At 37.4% G+C, this 12272-nt stretch overlaps 1 protein-coding gene across 1 annotated transcript; it reads right to left on the reverse strand.

Annotated features, from left to right (window-relative positions):
* Window positions 1-675: 675 nt before the first annotated feature.
* Window positions 676-11730, reverse strand: LOC139714377 (uncharacterized). Its single transcript, XM_071626082.1, has 3 exons — window positions 11595-11730; window positions 9814-11385; window positions 676-680 (listed from the first exon to the last, which is right to left on the reverse strand). The coding sequence occupies exons 1-3, from the start codon at window positions 11728-11730 to the stop codon at window positions 676-678; spliced, it is 1713 nt and encodes a 570-aa protein (XP_071482183.1).
* Between the last annotated feature and the right edge of the window lie 542 nt (window positions 11731-12272).

Here is a 12272-nt window from a genome sequence, read left to right on the forward strand (position 1 = left end):
CGTTAAATTTTCACTTTTTCTCCATATCTCACAAATGGTTCAAGATGTCGTCATGGAACTTAGTACATATGCATGCACTGACTGGCAGTGATTGTGTAGGGAATGTAGGGGTCACGGGTCAAATGTTAAGGTCAAATACTCCAAATTTCACTATTTTCCTCTTATCTAGATACCATGCTTGCAGGATTTTTCTTCAAACTTAATGTATGCAAGTATTACCCAATGAGATTCTTTTGGAAGTACCTTGCCATGATGAGGTCAAAGGTCAAGACGTTCAAGGTCTAGTGAAAGTGCTAAATTTCACTTCTTCCCGTAACTTATGAAAGGGTCAAAAGTTAGGTAAAAATCCTCGAATCTTCAAATACACGCACTTTTAGACAATATAATCATTCATCCAATTAAACCTACTCCAACGAAAGTGAGCATTCAGCACATTTGTGACAAACCTGTCATTTTAATATCTTTTTGATAGGTATTATGTGAAACTGTCATCGCACGTCAAGACATTGTACTATAAGCCTACAAGGTGAACCATGCATTATGGCGGTAACATACCAGTCGTCATAGCGGCATTTCTATATATGTGTGTGTGTGTGTGTGTGTGTGTGTGTGTGTTTTTTTGTTTTGTTTTAAGTGGCCCCTTAGTGCAATAATTGTTTCTACGTCACATATGGCTCATCCTGATGATGGGTATACAGAGGAGAGGATAAAAATACCTAATTTTTAAGTCATAATACAATTTACAAACTACGATTGTATTCCGGTTCGCCAGTGAATGTGTGTATCGGTAGTGTTTGTATGTTTTTAAACACTTGTGCGTGTGTGTATGTGTGTGTGCGTGCATGTGTTGGGGTATTTGTGCATGTTTTTGTTCAATTTTCACTGCGTGATAGCCTACTTCTTTGTTATATCGCCATATTTTATCACTAAAGACAGCTTAGTTTACTTCATCTTCATCAATTACGAACAATTCTCAATTCACAATTCACAATTCTGGAATCTTGGCATAAAAAGGCAGACAGTGTTTATCCCTGACAGATCTAAACCAATTTGTATATAATACGTAATCAACAATTCATGGCTTTCCTCTAAACAAGATGTTTCTCGTGAAAATGGTACCAGACACTTCATTTGAGCCACATGGGTCTTTTCTGGCGCTTTTGACGTGGTCATAAATTGTATGTGTTGATGTGTTGTGCTGTAGTTTCGTAACATATCGTGTTTTCGCTCATTGTGTGTGTATGTGTGTGTGTGTGTGTGTGTGTGTGTGTGTACACCTGGTCCATCCACGTTGGTTAGCTCGTTAATGTTATTTCATTTTTTCAGCTTCACATTTTCTACATCTAGGCATGCATTTCTAATTGCCAGGAGATATGTCCTTAATATCTACATTTGAGTTGAAAATGTTAATCAGTACTTATACACGTATAATTCAGTCTTCTGTGAGAATGGCATCTCGTAATTTCATGATTGCAAAGAATGCACCATATTCCCCTGGCACTTTGGCTTTGCAGGAATCCTTTTGTGTCGCAGATCCTCTCTTTCCCCTTTCACAGGAAATGTACCACGGACGGATTTTCCTATGACAGTGTGATCACCCACGAAATGTCTGTTTAATGTAGATGGTGCTTGCCAATAGTGATTAGTTATCCTGACGGCAGATTTAATTGATGTTTAGCAAATATCTTAATAGAATTAATATGATAATATGAAGTATTTTAAAATGAAAAAAAGCCAATGGTACAAATTCATAAATCACGCTTTCAAAACCGACAATGACAGAGAATATCTCGAAGACTTTACAACAACAGTGAGAGGTTTGCATTCGGCAGTAATTTTGGTGTAGTTTCCATGTGCAGAACCCTCATGAATTTTCAAATGCATGTAGTGGCATTGACTGCTATCATTCTCTTAGTTGAAGTAAGACAAAATGTTATACACCTAAAAATGAATGGGAAAGAATGGCAAATTCTATGATAGTGTGAAAGAGACAGGGAAATTCTGTCTTCACTGCAAGACAATTATATTATATTGGATGGCTATGAATGGAATACCAGGGAATATTGCACGAGTTAGGGCCAATATTGCACTCATCTTCGATTCGTGCAATATTCCCTGGTATTCATGGAATACCAGGGAATATTGCACTCGTTAGAGTCAATATTGCACTCATCTTCGATTCGTGCAATATTGGCCCTAACTCGTGCAATATTCCCTGGTATCCCATTCATAGCCATCCAATATAATATAAATATTGCACGAGTTAGGGCCAATATTGCACGAATCGAAGATGAGTGCAATATTGACTCTAACGAGTGCAATATTCCCTGGTATTCCATGAATCAAGGCCATCCAATATAATTATTATCATCTATACAATCAAGTAGAGCAACCATGAACTGCACAAAATTACCCAGCTTCTACAGTCAGACCGCAACGTCCTGAAAAGCCTTCGCATTTATCGTACGCGTATGCATGGACCTTGCGGACATGAATATGTAATGAGCTGGGAGACCACATTTTTAGAGTTTCTGTAAATCTAAACGACATAAGCAATCTACATGATTTATACATCGATAAAATGGTGAAGAGTTGTATTTTGATGCAATTCGACCACTTTAAAGGTTATGACATATGGAATATATTTAACGAGGTATTTATAAAACATAAAATTTGCATATTTTCACCTTTTTTTGGGTGGTATACTTGACCAAAGAATTAAACGTGGACCAAAATGGAAGAGGTATGAAATGGAAGGGAATATATCATTCTACGAAAATAAAATAATTTCATGTGGACTGATTCTATGAACGGGTCAGGTTGGCGGATAAATCATTGTGTCGTACAGTTAATTTCTGACGAATATGGCAAGATTTCAGTTTGCCGCGAATGCGCGTACCTGATTGGTTAATTCCCCTGTGATGAGCGCGGAGAGTTGAACGAACTTTCGCGGAGGGAAAGTGAATGCGTCTGTAGGGCCTACTATGCAGTACTGTAAGTATAATTATTTAGGGCATACTTGTGTGTGTGTGTGTGTGTGTGTGTGTGTGTGTGGGTGTGTGTGTGCGTTGCGGTGTGTGTGTTTTGCACGTTAAGCAAACTTTCTAAGATTTCATTACTGGTATTAAGATTTCCACTAATAGTTTTGTGAGTAGGAAAACTATCTCTAGAAGTATAGCACAATTGTCATGCTGAAATACAAGAGATAATCACTAGCTGCTCGGTTTTGAAAACAAACACACGTACACGTTTTATGCTCAATTTCCCTTTGTTTGCAACTGACATGATCTTGTGATTGCATGATGTGTCTGATTTCAGTTCTCTTGTTGCGTCTCAATTGTTGTGAATTGTGAATATGAAGTTGAAGGTAAATAGAATATCCTACCGAGAATTTTGAAGTGACCTGATACTGCAGACATTGTATACAGCCAGCCGGCAAACGTGCAACACCAACAGTTTATCAGAGAGCAAAACGTACATGTATCATCAGCAAATTAGATACAAACACACACTCGGAAACAGACTCATATCACTCAGGAGTCAGGACAAATAAGAAACGGTTTTGATCGGTAAATTTTCTACGTTGATTTATCAACTAATATATTTTCGCAATTGTGCACTAGAAAGAAACATGACATCATCATGATAATGTGTATGTATAATGTGTAAATTATCCATATAGCCATACACATTAAGACTCCAGTATAAAGATTAAAACTTAGCAAGGAATATAAAGAAATAAACAATCTTTTATAAGAACAGAAAAAGACAAGGTTTACATTGTGTGTTGATAAGTTAATGCGGTTCTTTTCTAGAATGTACATACACAGAAATTGCTTTATTATAGCTTGAGACTTTTTGTAGCTGATCCTGTTGATGAAATAATGTATCAGCAAAAATAAACATTTGTCATAAAGCGAGTTATTAAATCTAATTTCAGCTTTCGCTTTCTTCAATAAAAACAATACATCCATGAGTAAGATGACTGCAGCTAAAACATATAACGTGACAAGTTTTATTGATCGTAAAAGATAGATATTTATATAGAATATTAAGTACATAAATTTGAAATCGCGCATGCAGATTTCAGCAACTTCTATTGCCTCCTGGGGAAAATGCCACTATTCTAAAGCAGGAAATGTTTCAAAACATTCCGGAGGCGCAATATCTGATAAAGGAAGAAAAACTACTAGTAATACATTGTACACATCTTGTACATACATGAAAATATCCATTAACCTCAATGTCGAGTGCAGTGCGACGCACAATGTCTAAGCGAGGTAAGTTTACTATATACGTATGCGATATGTTACAAGAATAATGTGAATGTGTAACTCATTTAATGAGGTTCGATTAATCCGCGTAAATACAATTTGTCTCATAAATTTTTGTTTTTACAATTCCAGCATTGCATGTCAAACAAAAAGTATTATACAAACACAACAATGGTTCATCTAAGACTATATTATGAATTCCATCATGTTCCAATTGCATATTAATCTGGTGGTGGGGTATCTGTGGGTATATATCATCAACGGACGACTTGATGTTTTCACAGAATAATATACCCCTTGATGTACATTTCTTTCGAGTACAAGAATATGTTTGTCTTTCATAACCAAGCTCGTCCCATTTGTTCTTTTGGATTTCTTGATCATCCATACCGCCCCCGCAAAGTCCATTTCGCAAGAAGCCTTTATATCGATTCTTAATTATCTCCACGTGTCCTCGCGGAGAGTTGTTTGGATGGAGATTTAATCTTCAATAGATACTGCACATAACCCTGAACCTTGCTTCATTCATGGAGTTGCTGGATTTGTCTGATCTAGCAAAGACATGTACGCCTACGTCTCACATCTTTCAGTGCATCACAAACAATAATCTGCATGATATTGATAGCCCATTTCAATCTGCTTTTTGAATTATCAGTTTTGAAACAGAATTAACAAGAGTTCAATTTACAAAGTGTAATAGAAAGAAAAAAGTTTTTGCGTTCTGAGACTTTACTTGCAGCCTTGACCCTATTGATGAATACACATGGTAGAAATGTTTATTTAAAGCACCTCTATGCTCTGAATGACACTTTGAAATTGGATCACTTCTTTTTTGTTACATCGTTCAAATGTCTAGAAGGTTTACAAGATTTGTATAATCCAGACACTAACAATTTAGGAGTAACCCTTGGCCATTATTTACTAAACCGTGCAGCTCCTTGATATGTATCAAGAATTACTGCAGCAAACGAATTGGGCCCTATACATACTTTATGTTTATGACATCCAAATATTGTATAAAACGGACCTCGGCATCGATACGAATTCATAGTCTCATTGATTGTAATACGTGATGTTTCTGCTGTATAATGGGCTATGAACATGCTATAAATACCCGAAACACTGAGCTTCTGCACTTTTTATCAAGGTTCAATCCACCCACTTTGCAAAGTGCTGTAACTGCAGATGGTTTCGAGTCAGTCGAAATATACGTGGCACAAAACCTAGGTGTTTTCATGGATACTGCCTCGTATAGATCATAATTATTATTTTTTCATTCATATATTTTATCTTTAAAATGTGTTTAAATTCGCATTTTTCCTTTAAATACAAAACTAAAAAAAAAAGAGAGTTCATATAACATACGTTTGTTTCATGTCGAATAGATTCCAGTAATGCTCTCCTTAATGATGTGGATGTAATCAATATCTCATTTCCCTATGATTTCAATTTTGCCTTTCGTCTATAAGTGCACATTCCTGCGCTGACTTTGCCAATGACTGTATTTATTCAATTAAAATTACATATCCCAGCCTCATTGCATACCAATAGACCTTGATAATACCACAACGCAATGCTTAAATCATGTTGCAGGGACAGTGCAACGTTTTCAAAGTGGAAATAGGGGGTTGCGGACCCGGTTTAGGGAAGGATGAATATTAGGTCTTATTTTTGTGGCAGTATGGTCAGGAAAGCATGCACTTAGTATACAAGTGAGTCATCATCTTGAAATCCTTTGAAATCAAAACAAACGCTTAGCAGCTTAAACAGTAATGATCTAAACGATAATAAACATGACGTTCAAGACCATTATTATGCATGACGCAACCAATAAGTCTTCGGTGAAATGACATTCTGTCGAATATATACAATTTTACACATAACGTTCTATAGACAAATCCCGATATTTAGAAGTCATCGTTATCTGAATCGTCAGACTCTGTTACACGTATGTCTTCTTCGATCTCTGATAGAACATCTTCGTCGTATGAATCACTCATCATCATAAAACGTTTTTCAGAATGAGCTGCTCTCTCGTTAACAGAAAACTCGATTTCACTCATCCCTGATAAAGAGTCAGCCAGAGTAACATCAGCCGTCGGCCTAGTAGCAACAGCAGCTTCCGTATTCTCACAATGTCTACATCTACAGCCTGGGCCACAGAAGTTGCTGTTCTTCCGGCATTTACACTGGCGAATTAGACATTTACTTTTGGCACATGAACAACCTCTGGTTAAGTACAGTACATTTTCTTTAATTTTGCGAACATTGTCCGCAGAATCCCATTCCATACTTACTACTGTTTCTCCTTCAACATTTGAAACTTTGAATCCATATTTCCTGACATCAGGATACATAAATTTTTCTTGTTTAACGCTATCCCACACTGAACTAACCCAACAAGATCTTAACCAATGTAGCCGCAAAGCTTCATCAGAAGGTAAAAGTTCATCTTCATAGCCCACTTTCCAAGAAGCCCTGCGTACAATGTCCAATGCCTCTGAATGTTGTTCTAAAACAGAATCAGCAACGACACTGTGAAAAAGTTCTACAGGGGAGTCATAGTCGTGCAAACAAACTCGGTTTGCCATAAAATAAACACACATGACAAGACGGTAAAACGCTAATAAACCATTATTTGAATTTTCGTTGAGAATAGTCTGAGAAAGCTGTCCTGGACTTTTAGGGGATTCTCCGCCAGTTATAAAAGTTATGTATTGGAAGAAAGTTTTGAAGAAAAGACTCTTTCCTTTGCGAACAAAGAATGACACGAAATCGCATCCAGAACAAACGTACACAACTTGTAGACACTTCTTGACATCAATGTTTTTTGCAATTAAACGTCCAAGATCAGCGTCTTTCAAACAAGCAGATTGAAAAGTACTCAGGTCGAGATATTTTTCGTCACAATTATTAGCTCTGTATTGTATAACAATTTTCTTTTTGCCAAAATCTAAGGGAAGGCCAATCATTCCAATATCTCTATCGACGGAATAAATCAAAATGTTGTAACAACTAGTATCGAAAACATGTAGCCAGATTTGAGTGTCGCTTTCTTCGTGATTATGTACAATATTGTGTTTAGAGACCCCTCGGTACGTTACCACAAACCCACTCCATTCCTGCTCTCCTGGATCACCCAGACCTACATGAAACCCTCCTGATGTTATGAAAATTTGGCTCTCATTCTGCAAATATGATCTAACACGATGTATGAATTGTTGCGACAAATATCTGCAAAGCTTATGCTTATTTGGACGATGCTTGAGAAATTTCTCCCAATTCTTAGGTAACGGTGCATTATCGTCTATTGATTCGTATGCTGGAGGTTCATTTGTATTTCCCTTTTCACGACGCATTCTCTCCAAGTATTTCGGAGAGATCCCTTGGGTATTGTATTGATCAAAAAGAACTCGTACTTCTTTGTACCCTCTACGAAAATAAAATCCAATGTATCTTCGGCATAAAAAGTCTACGTATTCTTTAAATATCTTAAACTGATGCAATGGGGAAGAATGAATGATGTTCATTCCTTCCAGGATTACACACACAGATGAATTGTCACTAAATGGTGCACAATTATCTATCAACTTGTAATCAGCTGCTGTGTACCGTTTTCCAAAGTAATCGTAAACTACAGACTTGGCACCTTTATATGGCAGACCATCGATCGTACAAATTGCACGTGGACTTTCGACACATTGACCCAACTCTGAAATAGGCCTCTTTTTTTCCAATGAAAATGCCATTGCGTGTTTGTAACACTTTGTTATCATGCGCTTTTCTTTTTCTAAGTCACTTATTTTTCTTGCCCGAACGTTTTCTTTAGCGAAGGTTTTTAATTTGAATTTGCGCATCACCGGTTTCTTTTGTGAAGTCTCTTGTAATATTTGTGCTTTATACAGTGACTCATATGCTTCTTGTCCCAACTCTCTGTAACAGAGGAGACCTCTTTGCTGGACTGGGTTTGCTTCTACCTTAGAAAATATATGATATAGTGACGAATGGCTGGGGGTGTCAGAGAAGATGGAGGTATCAAATAGAGCATTGAAATAACTTCTAACATTTAGAAATTCATTTTCGACAACTGACCGCTGTAGGTCCCTCTGATAAAGATGCTGTCTTTGAGTGTCTGTTTGCTGTTCAAAGTTAGATACTATTTTGGCTTGGAATTCAAGAGTTGCACATGTTTTTTCAACGTGTTGTGGTAAGTGTCCCGAGAAACTGTTTTTACAATCTTTGTTAATTAACATTTCGTGACCTTCATCCCATGCAACCATTGAGAAATTTGTTCCTGTCACGCTGGATACAAATGCTCCTTTTCTTAAGTGCTCAATAACATACTCTGGAAAACTGTATATTGTACTTAAATGTAATGGAATCAAAAATGAATAATTCTGTCTATCAAAGGCATGAAAAATTGGGGCCATAGATTTGAGGGCAGCAATTCTGAGATTCCAATTACCTGTTCTAATTGCTAAATGTAGATTAATGTAACATAAGCAGTCTCTCGTGAGAAATCGATGCCAAAATCGAAAAGTTTCGAGTTTAGCAGACATTTCTTTGCAGAACACTAGGAATTCATCATGAAGAGCATTTAGAATTTGTGCCTGAAAATTTCTTTGTTGTTTTAGAAATTCAGACACACCTCTATACACCCCATCTTCACGTCTTAGACACGAAACAACTTTTCCAACCTTTTGAATGAATTCTTCTTCACTGAAGTCATCACATCTCCTTCCTTTGTACGACAGAAAACAACTGAGTTGTACCATAAAAATGGCTTCAAATACTTGTAACAAAAATTGGTGTGTACGTTTGAAATTAGAACAATTCCCTAAGCTTGACAATGTAGACTGTTTGTGTGTTATCTTTGCAACATCTTTTAACCCAGCGTCCCAAAATACCTTCATTAAAACTTCCTGATAATTCTTGAGAACATGCCAATCACCCAAGTATGGGATAACCCAATCTAAAGATTCTCTAAATTCGTTCTTAAGATTAACAAGAAGTCGAATTGTTGCACCATCCCCAACTACAATTAGGTGATTAATGTCTTTTCCAACTTTAAACGAATCGTATAAAAGGCCAAGTGAACGTTTCATGGTTTCGGGAGAGTCTGCTTTTTCATTAAGTATGTACATGTAAGAAAACTTTGATTTCTCAACTTCCTTCAAATGTTGTAGGGCTAATTTACATTTAAAACTTGGAATTACACTAGAAATATTATTTCTTACGTAATAGAATCTTTCCACAACGTACGAAAATGCTTCCTTATAAACTGATAATTCAGCTTTAATTTCTGAATCAGTTAATAAAAAGTGCTGTTCATCAAGTTGTGCTTTGACAGAAGTTGAAAATACGGGAATATCAAATGTTTGATGATGTGGTGCAACGAGATCATCTAATTCGGCTAGCCTCCTTCGAACTTTTGGTTTTTTAACTGGAACGAAAGATTGTGTTTGACTCTTCTCTACGCTGGGTGTTGTAAATGAGTTTTCCTCATCATGTGACCTGATAGAATCTTTGCACGACACACGTAGTTGCTCATGTTCGTGCAACCTTTCATATTTGGGTTTTGGTTGCTGAGCCATTATGGACGTCCCGTGCCGACTTCGAGTTTTGTCAACCGTAACAGCAGCATATGGAGTGAGAACATCAATATTATCTATGGACACTATGGTAAATGCAGAAGGTTTAAGTTCATTTAGAGGTCCAGATTCAGTGCGCTTGTCATGAATATCCTGCAAGAATCTGTCTAAAGTGCTCTCTGAGCAAGCAAATCCGATGTGGTTTAAGATTCTCAATAATATTGTTGAGTGGGACATTCTTTTAACGCAGTTTGCCACTATGATTTGCAAAGGATAGTTATTGTCATCATGCATGACTAATTGTAAAAGAAATATAGCTACAGCTCTGCTCTGTTTTTTTCTATGATAGGAATGTCCTTCTTCAGAAGGAAATTGGATATATTCTTTGCATATATCTATATCTGACTGCCTGAAAAATTTGGTCTCCTCCGTAGAAGCTGTTATCATACAAACAATGTTCCAAATAAGGGGGTTGAATAACTTATATGCAGTCTGAAATTCGAATTCAGCCAAGGACATTGGGTTAGAAACAAAAGCGCTGGTAATGCGCTTTCCTTGTTTGCGTAAAGAATCATTGCAGTGCGATGTTATGTTTCTAAACTGTGTGTTAACATCAGATTGTGTATCAGCGGACAACTGAAATTCTCCTTCTGTCATCTCGACATCGTCACTTCCTTCGCTTCTTTGGATCATGTGAAGTTTTGAGAGTGACAAATGCCAGGCGTTTAATATATCATCATGTGATAGATTCGAAGGATAATAAAACAGTCCGTGCTTTCGTGCAATTCGATTTGAATGCAACAGATCACCAAACTTATGAATTATTCTACCATTTACATACGATGGGCTTTTTTGTATATTGTGATGATTAACATTTTCCTTACATAGCTTCTTAATTTCAGACACATAGTAGTCGTATACTTTTACAAACAAGAAACATCCATCATCTTTGCATAATTTACATACATAAAGGAAAACAGCACACATAACTTTCAGTTGCACTGTTTCCTGGTCAGCTTCTGCATATTGTTCAGCCTCTTTTTGCAACATATCTTGCAGTTCATCAATTGAAGATGCCGGTTTATTCATGTGCTTTAAGCAGTATCTGTAACACGGGCTGCATAATATGCTATCTTCATTTAAGGTCAAATTGTCATTGATATTCAAGAGTCTGTCCATATCTATATCGATTATTGAAGAACATGAATATCTTTTGTCTTCTGATTTAAGGTTATTTTCACAAACTGAGCAGGAATCCCAGTTTCGAAAATGCGATAATTGGGATCTATGTTTCATACATAATGGTATTGCATCTGGAATGGAATTAGATTCTACAGAAAAACAAGTATTAAAAGTTTCAATGCTGCAGTGGCAGTCTCTCTGAGACGTGTTTGAACAAATGTCATAATATGACAAAAAACAATCTGTCCTTTCTTTCTTCCTATGCTTTTTTGGAGTGTAGGTGGGATTCTTAAGTTTTTTAGTGTATTTTGCCGTGCACTTTGAACAAATGTAGCCTTCTAGTTCAACAGCACATGAACGCATTATGAGTTCAACTAATTCTTTTGATTTAATAGCTGACAAACTATAATATCTAAAAGATTTACAGTTACATATCTTACACTGACCGCATTCCTGCTTTCCACAAGCAGGTATTGGTCTTTTCTTCACCCCAAGGATAGTACAGACGTCAAAGTGTGGCGGGTATGTAAATCAGGTAAAGTCTGACTGTTGCATGATTCTGGTGGTCTACCAGATGGATGTACATCGTCGCTGGACATCATGGTCGGCGGTGAAGAAGTTGTCAAGATGTAGGAGGATGATTCTGGTGGTCTACCAGATGGCTGTACATCGTCGCGGGACATCATGGTCGGCGATGGAGAAGTTGGCACTGTGTCGGAGGATGATTCTGGTGGTCTACCAGATGGATGTACATCGTCGCTGGACATCATGGTCGGCGATGGAGAAGTTGGCATTGTGTCGGAGGATGATTCTGGTGGTCTACCAGATGGATGTACATCGTCGCTGGACATCATGGTCGGCGATGGAGAAGTTGACACTGTGTCGGAGGATGATTCTGGTGGTCTACCAGATGGATGTACATCGTCGCTGGACATCATGGTCGGCGATGGAGAAGTTGGCACTGTGTCGGAGGATGATTCTGGTGGTCTACCAGATGGATGTACATCGTCGCTGGACATCATGGTCGGCGATGGAGAAGTTAGCACTGTGTCGGAGGATGATTCTGGTGGTCTACCAGATGGCTGGACATCGTCACTAGACATCGTTGTCGGCGATGGAGAAGTTGTAAAGATGCTTGTGTCAACCAGCTGGATTTCTGAAGAATTACTGGAGTTGGGTGGATGCTATGCGCCATACACAAAGAACATAATGTACACGCATTAAT

The sequence above is a fragment of the Diadema antillarum genome, unplaced genomic scaffold, assembly GCF_040938485.1.
Source record: "Diadema antillarum isolate AM-2024a unplaced genomic scaffold, OU_Dant_1.0 seq00002258_RagTag, whole genome shotgun sequence".
NCBI lineage: Eukaryota > Metazoa > Echinodermata > Echinoidea > Diadematoida > Diadematidae > Diadema > Diadema antillarum.

Coding starts and splice junctions, on each gene's coding strand:
- LOC139714377 (XM_071626082.1), bottom strand. CDS start 11,730: ATGTCCCGCGACGATGTACAGCCATCTGGTAGACCACCAGAATCATCC. Junction 11,386..11,594: donor ACCACCAGAATCATGCAACA/GTCAGACTTTAC, acceptor CTGTTGAACTAG/AAGGCTACATTTGTTCAAAG.